Genomic DNA, 15470 nt, shown 5'->3' on the forward strand with positions numbered 1-15470 from the left:
ACATCACAGAACCTGAACTTGAACCCGAACCCAAACTGGCAACCTAGGTTTGCAGTTGCAACTTACAAACTTTAGAGCCACACAAAAAACTTTAATGCGCAAGGACTTTCGCAGATTTATGGACTTTCACATTAATGTAAATCAGCGATCCTCTTTCTCTACAACTTGCTCTGATACCATATTAAAAATAGTCAAACATAAAAAAAAAAGGAACTTTCAGATTACATCACTGCACAAATAATCAACAATTTTATTGTATTATCACGATTAATTTTTTACATTCATGTGCTTTGACTTTAATAAAGACTTTTTCTATTAACTTCCCAAACACACACTCAATTAATATTTAATCCAATATTAATGTCCAGACACACACGCGATTTACATTAGTAATGTGTTCATATATTTTTCTAAACTAGACTATATATGCTAGGTGTAGATGTAATATAATCTCCAACAATTTTTACATTTTCAGGTTACAAACCCAAATGCAATCTAGAAGCTCCCTTAAGCTTTCAGCTAACAGTTCTTGCAAATGGGTTTTGCCTAAATCGTATATTTCTTCTACAGATTACTGTTACCAATACAAAAGCAAGCTGAAAGCAAGTTGAGTATTCACATAAATAACTTGAAAGCAATCCAGTGGTACTGTAAGAGCAAAAACTAGGAAAAGATACGGTATACCTGCAAATGAAGATGCTGAGAAACTCAGACTAGCAGCAGCGCATCTTGTGGGAGAAAAAGTGGCACAGATACTAAATTTGGTATTAGAAATCACATTGACAGAGGCGCGTGGTAACCCATTGAAGGTTGCTAGGCACGCTATACCCATCTCTACAGAACGCCCGACACAGGGCCTCTGCTCTAAATATATCTTTTTTGTGTAACGATATGTTTCTTACCTTATCCTATCAGTATAGTATCAAACGGAAGGAATTCAAGGCTAAGCTTTGAGAAGGTTTTTTTAAAATAGAAAACAATTTTATGAGTATCAATCGTCTAGTCATGGTGAAATTTACATACCCCACCAATGTTCACTTTGTCCAATGCCTAAATATATTCTGTAATTTTTTAGTATTAGAAAAAATTATATAAAATATAAAAGAATACTAATAATAATGTAATTTTGAGGTTTGGATATCACTCTATACATCTAGCAGGTGGGTTGTTTGGTACATCTCCAAGGACTAGTCTTACATCAACTCGCTCCAAAAATGGGTGTTAGATTGGGTCTGTGACACCAAAAAAACAATAATAATGTAAGATAGATTCATTTTTTGATATGTTACTCATTTTTTTCATTCATGCATATTCATAACATTTATCTTATTGTATCCTTGTTTATACATATTTTTTCATTATGGCATATTTATAACATCTATATTTATACTTATGCAAGCATTCTCCATCTTGATATTCACACCTTTTTTAATCTTCAATCAATCTTGTAACATGTGAGACAAATCATATACCATGTAGAATTGAGCCCCAAAATTTAAAAGTTTAAGTTCAAATTTTGCTAACTCTTGCTCTTTCTTCATAGTCACTAGGAACCAACTTGATACACATTCATGTGATGATTCATTATGTCTTGATATTTAAACACATTCTTTTGAACATTGATTCATATTACAATATCATTTGAAATCTTAGAGCATTAAGAAGCATTCAATAGCTAAAAAGAACAACACTTGTATTAGAGTTCAAATCCTAGACCACTTGCATGCTTGCTAATTATCTACAAACACGAGGTCATAAAATTAGTTATTTAAGGGGTTGACAGATAATAATGTATAATACAATCATGGATTGAGGATCCCATAAAGAATTGTCTAGCAATACAAACCTTAACAAAAACATGCACACATTATATGCATAACTATACTTAAACATATCTTCATGAAAATTAATTTGGTTCAACATATAAATAAACAAAATTGCATCATCAATCTTTATCATAATGGGCTTACAATTTTATGACCACTAATCTTACCTTCAATTGTATGACCACTAATCTTACCTTAGGGACCACTACATTGAAAGAGGGGTGAATCCAATAGATCTAGCCACAATCCAAATAATAAAAGGGTTGAAATTCTAATTAGATTCGTCGGTTTTTAGTTTGCTACCTTAGGGACCACTACATTGGAAGGTAATTGTGAAATTAGGGTAAAGCAATGGATAATTGAAGTAAACTATTGAAAACAGATTGCTACAGATATCCCACGGAGCCACAAACTTAGATTTGGGCAAAAGAAGATGTTTAGAACTTGTTCCTAAAAGTTTGGCCTTATTTTTTAGGACCGAGTAGTACAAATTTGCCTTGGTCCCCTGAATTTCACTATGTCAAAAGTTAAACCCGTATGTCATTGTCAACTCTATCGAAATCTTTGAGTACAGCTCTTGAGCCTATTCCTTGCTCACAGGAAGAGAGAAGAAAGTGTTGTAGATAGGGGTTTGCCTTAGATCAAAGCCCAAATTAGGAATTAACCTTGAATTGAATAATGTAAATATTGAAGTAAATGTTAGGAGATATACCTCAAATCTACAATTTTTGATGGAATGATTGTTGATGCAATTCTCTTTGAATGTAATCACAAATGTTGAATGTAATGGCATGGCAAACACATGAACATGAAAACCCTAATCAAAAACACATGCTTGCATGAAGATTGATGTAACTTTGCTCCATAATGTTTGCAGGATGAAATGCTACCTTGAATCTTTGAAAAACGCTTGATGATGATGATTGTTTGAATGCACGAATGCTAGGTATGGAGTCTTAGTTGATCTCAAAATGAATTGATAGGATGTCTTTATATAGGGTTCCCTAGGTAAATTACCAATTAGGCCAACCTCCAAAGGTGAAGTGTAGCCACGGGGACCAAACTCCATCGAGGAGAGGAAGAGCCTACCCCATTTCAAATTGAGGCATGTTCAAGGGGGGTCAGGGTATTTTTGGGTGCCCTAGTCCAAGACCAAGGCACTCCATGCCATGGACTTCCAAAAATAGGACCAATCAGCCATGAAATAGGAGAGCATAGCCTTCAGGATGGGGCCCACCCATCAGTGTCAACAAGGTGACATCAGGGCTAGAGCAAAAGGGACCAAAACAGGTCTAGGGGGAATGAAAATGGGACATGCTAAGGTAAGGGCATAAACATGAGGTGTTACAATTTACAATGCTACATTTAGCTCCCACTTTAATGGGAGTATGAGCATATGCAAATACTCATGATAAAGTAGAAAGATGAGAGAGAGGAGCAACTCGGAGTGAGATCACAAGGAGATAACACGTCACTAATTTTGAGGAACCAAGCCCCAAATCTTAGGATCTTAACTCTGATGCAAGAGCATAACTTCATGATGGTTTATGTTTCATGTGGATGTTAGGTTTTTGAGTAGTTTTGTTTGTTTTGAGCAAATAAGGTCACGAGAGACCATTTTAGTATGTTTAGGTGTTTAAATGCAAATATTAATAAAAGTTGTCAATATTGTCAAAATATTGTCAAAAAACTTGCAAATATTGTCATTAGTGTTAGCAAAGTAGTTAATGGTCAATTGGGAAGTTGAGAATGATTGTAATTGCATAAATATGTAATAAAAACACGAATGTCAAGGTTGGAGAAGGGCACAATCAATACCACAGTCCTCTAGAGGATCATATAAGATGTGTTAAACCTAGTTTGCATGAAGTTGTTTAATATTTATGAAGTTACTTGCATTAGGACAACAAGGGCAAACTCAAGTCTAGATCTAGAGAAAGGTATTTTGAATCAATGTATGGTTTGACCTATTGGAATGGAAGGGATGGTTTAAGGGCCTCATTGTGTAGTCCAAGGAGCTTGTATATCCAATGTTGAGTGGATTTGGACAAGAAATAAATTCAATGCTCCTAATAGGCCTAATGGCTAGGTGTTTGAAATTAGATATCTAGAGAGCTTGGGGTTGAACCTATGAAATCTTTTTGAGTCTTTATAGCATGATTGTGTTGTTCTCCTTACCTCTGCGTCACTTTTGGTATCAAAGCCTAAAGGTCTGGGAAAAGAAGTCTGAGAGCCCAAAATATTTGGGCATGAGAAATTAATTATGTTGATTGACATTTGGTTCAAAATGTGTGTTGCAGATTGACAGGTTGAGGAGAACTTGGGTACCAAAATACTGGGCATAGAAGAACAGGAAGAAAGCCCTAGGTGAGGTATCAAGAATAAAAGAAAATAGATAAAGATGCGACATCAAGATAAGATGGAAAGTTTCAAAAAGAAAGACAAGATGAAAGAAAATATGACAAAGAAAGATTCAAAATTAGCTAGAGATTTCCCAGAGTTATGGACAGGTTTTGAAAAATGTAAGTTCTTGTTGAAGCAATGGCTGGAAGCAATAAGCCAAGGAAGTGGTTGTCACATGAAAAAAAGAGTGAAGTGGCCTATAGAGTTATTGGCCAAGGAAGAAGAAGGCAAAGGATGATTGCCTTGGGAAAAGAAGAAAAGAAGATTGGTAAAAACCATAGGGTGTGAACAATGAATAGTTGCCAAATGAGCCACAAGAAAAGGAAGTGAAGCACCTACGAGAACATTTGACAAAAAAATAGAAAGAAGGGAAAGAGGAAGGAGTCCAAACAACACTTGACGAAAAGACCCATGAAGAGACAATGAAGGAAGCTATCAAAATGCCTATTGTTGATCCTAAAGATAGGATTGAAGAAATAAAGAATGATGTTGCAGTAGAAGCATACCTTCTTGAAGACATAAAGATGGTGGAGAATAAGGATGCATGTATGAAAAAAGATAGAGCACAGAGGAATGAAGTTTAATAATGTCTTCCAGTTTCACAAAGAGTCACAACAAGTATTGAATTAATCAGAGGAACTCAGATACAGGCAGCAACCAACTATCTAGTAAATCAGAACAAGAATGCTCAAATGGATAGTAATGAGGCATACGAATGAGAAATAGGATTTTGGAGCCTTGCAGTTGAGAAGAAACTCATCAAGAGGAGGTCTAAAATGCAAGCACTTGTCAATGTTGTCAAAATGTTTTCAAAAAACTTGCTAATGTTGTCATTAGTATTAACAAAGTAGTTAATGGTTGGTTGGAAAGTTGAAAATGGTTGTGATTGCATAAATATGTAATAAAAACTTGAATGCCAAGGTTGGAGAAGGGTAGAATAAATATCACAATCCTCTAGAGGATAATATAAGATGTGTTAAACCTAATTTGCATGAAGTTATTCAAGATTTATGATGTTACTTGCATTAGGGTAATAAGGGCAAACTCAAGTCTAGATCTAGAGAAAGGTATTTTGAATCAATGGATGTTTTGACCTATTGGAATGGAAGGGATGGTTTAAGGGCCTCATTGTGCAACCCAAGAATCTTGCATATCCAATATTGAGTGGATTTGGACAAAAAATAAATTTGATGCTCTTAATAGGCCTAATGGCTAGGTGTTTGAAATCATATGTTTAGAGAGCTTGGGGTTGAACCTATGAAATTTTGTTGAGTCTTTATAACATGATTATGTTGTTCTCATTACCTTTGCATAAAACTCACACAATCATATGCAAGGACACACAAAACAAGATAAAGAACATAAAACCAAACAAAGATAAAAGACACACAACACAATGGGTTAGTACTAAAAACAAAAAGGCTCCAAGTTAACTAGTTGAAGAGACCTCCACAATCAAATGTCTTAGCCGTGCTAATATCATTCTCAAAATGCTATCACAATGACATAAGTGATCACATAAAAAGAGCAAGAGCATGCATTAAGTGATGACCCATAATCGACAAATAGCGAAGCTATGAGCTAATGGAGAGGAGAAAAGAGAGAACATGGATACCACAGGATATAAAGCTATGTTATGCTAGGTAACCCATGAGAAGAAGAACAAGAGAGATCTTAAAATTGATAGGATAACAAGTAGTGCTATGTTAGGTGACCCACAAGAACGCAAATACTCATGGGACAACAAGTTGTGTTATGTTGTGTGATTCATGTGAAGAAGGAGAGTTAGAACAATCTAGCAAGTTGTGTTATGCTAGTTCCACTCTTTGAAAAAGGAAGTGTTGAACTATCTAGCAAGTTGTGTTATGCTAGTCAACTCACCCTACTGCATATATTTTGTTGTCTAGTTTTAGGAGTTAAGCATCTCGTATAAGACTTGTTGGTCTAGTTTTAAGCATGCAACAACCTGTATAAGATACAAAAAAAAAAAAAAATGTTTGGTTTTGAGCATGAAGAATCTCATATAAGACTTGTTAGTCTGGTTTTGATAATGAATACCTCCTCCCCCCCCCGTATAAGACATATAAAAGGTTGTGTTTGGTTTCAAGAATGAAGCATCTCATATAAGACTTGTTGGTTTGGTTTCGAAAATGAACACCCTGTATAAGACATATAAAATGTTGAATCTAGTTTCAGGAATGAAGCATCTTGTATAAGACTTGTTGGTTTGGTTTTGTGAATGAACACCCCGTATAAGACATACAAAATAAAATATATATAGTACAAAGAGGGTGTTATGTATATGCCCCCCCCCCCCCCCTTAAGATGTCAACATGAAGGTATGTTGATGTCTTAAGGAAGCTAGAAACAAGGATACACTCCTTCAACACCAAGGAGATATCCTTTAGGTAAAAATGTACGTAAATCCAAGCTAAGGAGATATCCTTAAGAATGTTCCCAAATTTTGCCCAAAATGCAAATATGAAATAAAAAGAATAGGCTTTTTCCTTTTCCAAATGGATTACATTTAACCCTTATTCATGCAAACCCAAATAACACATTTAATTATTTCCTCATTTAACATTCAATATTCAAATTTCAAGTCAGCATATTTAAATTTAAATTTATAGAGAGCAAGAACTTAAATCAAATATTGAAACACGCATTCACATAATGTATGATTTTCTGAATCATACCAAAGATATTATATAGGTCAACATAGGTTAGTAAAATAGGGATTTGTACTCAAATCGAGTATGACATATAAAACAAAATAATTGTAGCTAATGTGGCATCTCCATAGAACCACCATTGGGTATAAATCAAACTCGTGGAGCCATGTGAAAAATATCCTGTACATGTAACCATTCCACAAACACTAAGTGTACCTTCTCAATGTATAAATAGCTTAAGCATAGCAAAATCACCTAATAGGGTTCAATCTCATTTACATAAATTCATCACTTTTAAAAGATATAAAACTCGACTATATTTAATTTTAACATAAATAATAATGCACATGTCCACTAGTTAAAGTATACTAATAAATTAGGTATGCCAACATTTCACACACATCTAAAAAAATATTATGACAACCATGTATATCTATCCCTTGCAAGGAGATTGACATAATGACATACACACATCTCAAAGTTGATAACACCAACAACCGACATGTTAAAGAATCCTCCTCTCAAACATGTGGGTGGCACAATACACCAAACAAGACAAGAACACCAATCTCAAAGGAAAGGATAATGTTGAATTATCAAGCAATAACTCTGTAGTCACATAAATTTGTCCACTTAATTAAATGAATACTTAGTATTTATTTGATTATTTAACCATCAATTAATAATTAATTAAATTAATATTTAATTAATTCATCTTAACCCTCTTCTTCTATTAATTAAATAAATTATTCAATTTATTTGATTTAATTCACTTAACCAAATTTAGACCATTAATTAAATAAATAAATCATATTTATTTAATTAAATATTCTCTCACATTTAAATAAATTAATATTTATTTAAATCCCCCAAAATCCCACCTCTCACATTTAAATAAATTAACATTTATTTAAATCACCTTTATCCTCTACCCACTTGCATTTTCCTACAAATGCAAGTTGCTCAATTATTTTAAATAAATAATTTATTTAAATCACCTTTATCCTCCACCCCCTTGTAATTTCCTACAAAAGCAAGTTGCACAACTATTTTAAATAAATTATTTATTTAAAATCCTATTTATCCTCACCCACTTGAAACCTTTAATGGTTTCCCTTAAAGTATTCAAACTTAATGGCTTTAAAGTCTTCAAACTTGATGGCTTCCTTCTATAGTCTTCTTAAGCCTTTAATGGTTTCCCTTAAAGTCTTCAAACTTGATGGCTTTAAAGTCTTCAAACTTAATGGCTTCCCTTAAAGTCTTCTTAAGACTTTAATGGTTTTCCTTAAAGTCTTCAAGCCTTTAATGGTTTCCCTCAAAGTCTTCAAGCATTTTAATGCTTTATCTTCATTTTTCTCATTTAAATAAATTAATATTTATTTGAATATTTATCCAAATGCAAATTACACCATTTAATTGAAATAAATGATTTTATTTTAATTGAAAATACCAAAATTTCTCCCACTTGCATTTTCCTACAAAATCCACTTGCATGCCTAAACCCCTTCTAGAATTTTCTAATCACTTCTAAATAACCTAACCCCTTCTCTAAACTTTGTCACATTCCTAAGCAAAAGGGAAGTCACTTCTCAAACCCTCAAAGTCTTTGATAACCATTAAAGGCTTTCAACCTTCAACCACTAAATGGCTCAAAGTCTTTGATAACCATTGAAGGCTTTCAACCTTCAACCACTAAATGGCTCAAAGTCTTTGATAACCATTGAAGGCTTTCAACCTTCAACCACTTAATCCCCAAAGTCTCCAATAACCATTAATGGTTACCTCAAACCCTCCCACATGGTTAAAACATTTGTTTTGACTCAACCTCTACCCAACCCAAAGGTCTCATCAGGCCATTAATGCTTTGACCATGATTATCTCTTAAACATTTGCACAAAGGTTTATCCTTGGATTAACTCTTAATCCAGTGGGTAATCTTAATTTGGACTTGACCCTTAGCCTCTAGATAACCATGAGGTCTTCTCAGGCCTTTAATGCCTCCAACCTCTTCTCTCAACCCAATCCTATGTTGACACTTGTCACCATTTTATTGGTGCCAATTGTGCACATGGATCCCCAACTTTCAAACTTGGCCCTTGATTAAACCATTCAATCTTAACCCTTCATTTCCCCATTTCTTCTATAAATAGAACCCTTCTCCTCAAGCAAAAAGAAGCATTTAGAGTATTGTTATTATACTGGCATTAGCATAGAGCTTTTTCATAGCATCACTATCTACTCTTGCATAGTATTTGCTTATCATATTCAACCATCTTGAATCTCCATATAGCATCCATGGCTAGTGCTAAAAGCTGAGAGCTACACTCATTTGGGACTTGGAGAGGAGAGGAACAAGGGAGGAGCAACTATGAGCATCTTGATTAGCTATTTTATTCTATGCTTATATGCTTTCTATTTCATGCTCAATATCTCTCTTGATATGCCTGTTTAGGATAATCTTTTGTTGCTAACACTAACGTTTGTTTCTTGTGCTCTTGTGTGTGTTGTCATCAAACAGATTTTCTAATCCTTTTTGCAGAGCATCAAACTCAAAAGCAATAAGCACAATCACGACCTATGCATCCCTAGATACATAATCAAAACAATGTCGAGATATACATCTCCAGGCTACAAATAGGAAGGAATTATACCTTCTAGGCTAATTGGCTTGGGATGATTCCAAATAGCTTAAAATAGATTTTTTCTTCCCCCCTTTCCTTTTGAGTCTATCTTCTCTCTCTCTCTCTCTCTCTCTCTCTCTCTCTCTCTCTCTCTCTCTCTCTCTCTCTCTCTCACTCTCTCTCACTCATATTCATACACAAATCTCACTCAAGCTGTACAAAATTTATTGTATTCTCTTGTAACTCTCTTGTCCTCTAAGTTTCCTCGAGTCTTTACATGTGATATTATTATAGCTTCTTATTCTTATTATAAGCATTTTATTATTGTTTCCTTGAGCACCTTGAAAATATCACATCCTTTCTCTTTTATTTTAGCTATTGCTTTTATGTTTAGATATACTCGTTGTTACCCCATTATTTGTCTTGAGCAAAATAATGTGTATTTAATGTTGCTTTCCTCATTCATTTTGATCTGTCCTTAGCTATGCACCTTTTTCTTTATATTTCACCTTTTCTGTCCCAATGAACTCGTTGGTTGAACCTGTGTATTGGTTCAAGGTTCAAATTTCAACCAGTGCCTTTGTGTGGGTTGCAGCTTTGTTATGTTGTTAAGCGAGCGAGCGTGAATGTGTTAAGTTGGTTTTGAACTTGAACTTTTGAACCATTCCTATAGCGGTTCAAGGTTCAAAGTTCAAAGTCTTCCTTTATGTTTGTTAAAAGTTTTCGCTCGTTCATGGTGTTGTGTTGAGCCGCAAGATGGAAGTTCTTTGTTTTCTCAGGATTGAACTTGAACCATTGAACTTCTTGTTAAATGGTTCAAAGTTCATTTCAAGTTGGCCCCAAGGACATTAATAACACAAAAGGTGGAGTGGCAAAAGGAATATTCGGGGCATATTATATTTTAAAATTCTAATTGTGGAAAGAAATCATGAAAACTCAAGCCGTTTGTGCGTAGTTGATATGTAATAAAGAAATTTGTCAGGATCCCATCAAATCATGGGTTATCTCATACATTCAGATGAATTGTCATGAGGCATGCATAGGTATTACTCAGTTTTTCCGCCTCTTAATATGTGAATTCTCAAATTGTGAAAGTGGTAGCTATTGTTGTTGGAGAAGTGAAGAACGTCGAAGGTAATTTCAACTCCATACTTCCAAGGGTTTCATAGATTTGATGGTGGTAACAGATGAGTTTTGATAATTTCTTCTCCACTGTGTTACTAGCTCAGAAAGTCAGTATAGAAAAATTATTTGTTTTGGAATATAATTATGTTCTTTCTAGGAATTATTTGATGAATGTAAAAGCGGCCATTATGAGGCCGACTCTTCCAAAACTTGGTCGCACATCATGCTTAGTCAGTACACTTCCAAAACTGGGTGACACTTCTTTGGTCCAAGCCGACTTAGGAGATTTTTTAGAAAGAGCTAGAAACCCTGAGGCTAACTCAATGATGGAAAGAATAGTTAGAAGTGGCTTGATTGAAGCTGTTGCATTCCCAACTGTTGCTCCTTGTCCAGAATTGGTGATAGCATGTATGAACAGGTATGATGCCAGTAGCAGGTGCATTAGGACCAGCAGTGGTGAATTGTTAGTAAAAATTAACAGAGAAACAGTGATGGCTGCAATTGGAATCCCTCATAAAGAGTCGTATAAAGATTGGTCTATTGGTACCTCATACGCATTTTTATCTAAGAAGAAAAGCACATATAAAAGTGTCATTGCAAGGAATTGGGTTCTAAAGGTTCAGAAAGGGGGGTCTTGGTTACCCAAACCTCTTACAAGAGAGCATTTCATAATGAAGGTGCGGGATATTCTGATATTGTTAAACAGACTCAAAGTGAATTCACACGCTTTCTATTGGGAAGACTGGATGTATTTTTACATCCAGGTATTATTAGTTGGTGAGAAATATCTTGATTGGGCACAAGTTATTGCTAAAAGGCTTCATGAGGGTTTGAGTAATTTTGTTGGAATGTCCAGTTTTTACATGTCCTCATATCTATTTTATATATTGGCTTGTACCAGAGAGTGGCAAGGGTTGCATCACGAGCCTTGGGTGGATGGCATGAAGGTTTATGACTATTATCCACACCTGCAACAACAGAGATATGCAGAAAATGTTACAAGATGGAATGATGTTTTTATAGGAAGACTTGTTTTTGAATTGCAGGGAGACACAAATAAAAGAATGTCAGTCGAGGCCATGGAGCTAGTTAATATATATGGAAGCTATTTTATCCAATTTCCCAAATTTACTTACATTAGAGTGGGGGGCTTTGAAGGCGAACCATTCAAATTGCCCAGGTATGCCTTTGATAGTTATGTGCTTATTGAAGTTTGCAGACAACTTACCCACATTGATAAAAGGCTAGGGGCGAAGAGTAAATTTGGAGTTGCCTTCCCAATTGAACTTGGATGTTAGAGTTGTAAGTTTGTTTCTGACACTTTGAACCTAGAGTTAGAGTTCAAGAAGTTGAATTTACAGCCCTACATTGCCCGACGAAAGTTTGATAGCAGAGGCTATGTTGTAGAACATCTAAATTTTGATGTCAATTTCTTTCATGAAACCTAATTAGAATACTATTGGGAGGATATTGTGGTCAAGGTTCACTCTACAACAGATTGTTACAATGAGGTTGTCGATTAATGTGGCAGGAATAAAGAAGAAGAGGGGGAAGATGTATTGGATCCTGAATTCAATGAAAGGGTTCAAGGGCAACCCATCCCTAATATTGATTGGGATAGGAGAGAAGAAGAAAGTATCCAATCCAAGTCCTTCAATGTCATAAGGAGAACGAAGAAGTGGTTAAGGGGTCGTTGAGTCAATTATTACTCCTAAAGAATTAACAATTGGTTCACTTCATGCTACAACACAAATTCCTACTTCCTCCTCTAATGTAATTGTTGATATTGCAGGTGCCACAAGGCTAAAAATTTGAGAGGTTCAAACCAAAAGGTCAAAGAAATCCCCATTGAGTTCCTCATCAGTTTGAGTCACCCGTTCTAGGAGCAGAAAGAAAAATAGGGAACCAGTGGTAGACCAGATTGTTGTGGACTTCGATTCAATCGAAGAAACCCAGGTGACCATGGATCAACAAGTGTTAAATAATCCTTTAGTACAGGATGCAGATGCAGAGAAAGAACCTGAAGAAAATCCAAATCCGATGAGCACCATGACTGTTGTCGATCCCCCTGATTATCAGACACCTTCGCCTAAAGAAACTTCCAGTACTTCTTGATGGCTTGGAGCTTCAATTGGAAAGAAACACAGTGTAGTTCCTATTACCATTCCCATGGAGGATATGGTTAGTAAGTGCCTTGGGAAAATATCCAAACCCAAAAAGCTTAAAATAGAGGCTATGATGGAGGTTGATGACGAAACAGGGCACTAGGTAGTGGAAGTAGCTAAGCCTATCTCAGATAAAGACCTGGAACAAGCCACTCAAAAGGATTTTATTGTTTAGAAAATTGACCTGGGAGTTGCTTCAAGAGTTGTGGATGCCAAACATTTAGAATCCTCCACTAAAAGAATGATATCCAGAACCTGGAAAGACGAGAAGGACAAACGAGAATTGAAAGAAGTTTTTACACAGATGGCAAAATATATCAATGTCATACATCACCTGAGTCCTTAGCCTTTAACAATGATGACATTGTCTTTTGACCCTAAATCACAAGTAAATCAAAAGCTATTGGATCAGGTCCAAAGAAGCCGTATGATAACTGAGGTTTTTGATGAGTGGCTTGATTCCATAGTGCAGTAAGGCACAAACTATATTGCTAGCCTAATCAAGGTGTATGAAAATGCTATAACTGTGAGTAAAGAGCTGGAGTTGGAAGCTACAACATGGGACAAAGAAAGAAATAAATGGGTAGTAGTCTTAGCGCATATGAATGATGTACATAAATTTGGGGTCATGAAATTTCTTGCTGAGAAGCCTGTGTATAACTTAGATGACAATGTATTGTATGTATCAAGGAAAAATGTTGATTGGAGAAACTCGATCATTAAACAGGGGCACGAAGAATCCATCAAGTTATTAAAAGGATTAAAAGAGCTTATTGATACAATGCAGAAAGATTTGATATGCATCGATATACAACTCCTGAAGGATGATGGTCAGATGATCGAACTAGTAGTAGATATGGTCAAAACCTTTAAAGAGAGGGTGCAACACGTTAAAGAAACAAAGTCTCTAACTGCAAATGACTTCTCCAAGGTGGCAAGGATAGAATCAATGTTAGCAGTTTGCTTCGATCATCTGGAAGCGCATAAAATTAAGGTCATGTAGGTAAACATGGATAAAGAAGTTTGGAAACAACGCATTCTGCATATTGGACTCCTCCACTATTAGATCATCCTCAATTTCTCAATGACACATTTGGAGTGGCGGAATGTACGTGGTACTGCGGCAAAATAGGACAAATCACTAGCTTCCTCTACCACGTTGGAGTCTTTATAGGTTTATGGATGAGTTGTCATTCTATTTGTGGCTCTTGGTCATTTGAGTTTTATCCAGTTTTAAGCAAACGGTTTATTTTAACTCTAGGTTAGAGTTTAAGAACTTGGGTTATTTTCAAAAAACTATTAGCCTAGAGGCTATATAGGTAATTAAGCAAGCTTTATTGCGGGTCCGAAAAACTTTGATTTGAATTGGCAGACTTAGTTTTCTTCTGAATTTTCAGTGTAGACATTTTATATATGAATGAAATAATATATTTTGCACGACCTTCAAATCTGTGCATTTGAATGATAGAGCAAATCTCTGTTGGGATGCATGCTTGTGTGCATAATATTTTACTTCATTATCAACTTATTATAAGTCTGTGAATTCATTGATTAAGAAAATTAGTGGTATATTGTCATTTAAATGATTGTGATCCCACTTGTCCTTTGAGGCATGAGCGAGTATCGATCAACATTTATGCTACATTGAGTATGCTTGGTGAAATAAGTTTTACATGAAAGTGAAATGTTCAAAGTTTAAGTTAGTGAGATTTACATTTATGAATAATTATCTTGTAGCATTCTTATTGTGCTGGCAAATGAATGTGAAAGCCTTTCTCGCTTTCTAGTAAAAAGTGTGTTTCTTTGTGAGTAATTTGCATAAAAATTCATTGGATATCATACGGGGAGCTGCACTCTTATGCAGAGGGTAAACCAATACTCGGTTCACCCAACTGTTGGTTTCTTTTGCTTTTCATTAGTGGTATGCATGAGTCATCATTAAAAATATTAAAGGAAGGCAAATTTGTTAACCAACACTCATATTAAGAGCACATACTCATTTTGTCTATTTGTCTGTCTTGTTTGTTGTGGAGGTAAAAATATCAAAGGAGGGTTTTGATTGAGGCAAATTTTCAAACAACTCCTTAAATTTATCCTTTTTTTAATGCTTGAAAGTATTTTAATAGCACTCAACCACATAAAGGTTTGCAAGTGCTTTCCCATTTGTAATTTTTTTATTGTTTATTTAAATCTTAGTTTATTTCTTTGTATTTTGTTGTATAGTGTTTTCTATTGTGTTTTTTTTAATTTTTTCTCTCATAGGTTAGGTGCAACAAGGATTCCATTTTCACATCCTCTAGGGACTTTTCCACACTTTTTTCATATGGATGATAGTGCAATATGTAGACATTCATGTGATGCATTGGCATCCCAAGCAAAGACCTCCAAATTTCAACCCTAGTTTACCTACTATTTGTCTTATTCATTTTGATTATCAAAAGGATAATTATTTCTTTGTTTTCATACATTTTTACCAATTTATTTTCTTCAAGTGTGTCTTAATTAGTTACTTTTATCTTTTCTATTCAAAACCATCTTCCCAGAGAGGGACAATTAGTCCAAATTTAAACACAATTAAAGTTACTTGTGTATTTTAATGTAAAGAGTGAAGTTAGTTTTTGAGGAAGGTTTCATTCATAGAAGTTAACTATTCATCTT

The 15470-nt window shown here is 34.9% G+C and overlaps 1 protein-coding gene across 1 annotated transcript in view; it reads right to left on the reverse strand.

The window, feature by feature from the left end:
* The window catches only part of LOC131058627 (large ribosomal subunit protein bL34c), a 43007-nt gene extending 42057 nt beyond the window's left edge, over nucleotides 1–950 (reverse strand). Inside the window, exon 1 of the mRNA XM_057992364.2 lies at nucleotides 685–950. Within this exon, the coding sequence (XP_057848347.2) occupies nucleotides 685–832 (148 nt within the window). The 5' untranslated portion in view covers nucleotides 833–950. The remainder of the gene's footprint in view (nucleotides 1–684) is intronic.
* Nucleotides 951–15470: the final 14520 nt, after the last annotated feature.

Source organism: Cryptomeria japonica, chromosome 2, assembly GCF_030272615.1.
Source record: "Cryptomeria japonica chromosome 2, Sugi_1.0, whole genome shotgun sequence".
NCBI classification, from domain to species: Eukaryota; Viridiplantae; Streptophyta; class Pinopsida; order Cupressales; family Cupressaceae; genus Cryptomeria; species Cryptomeria japonica.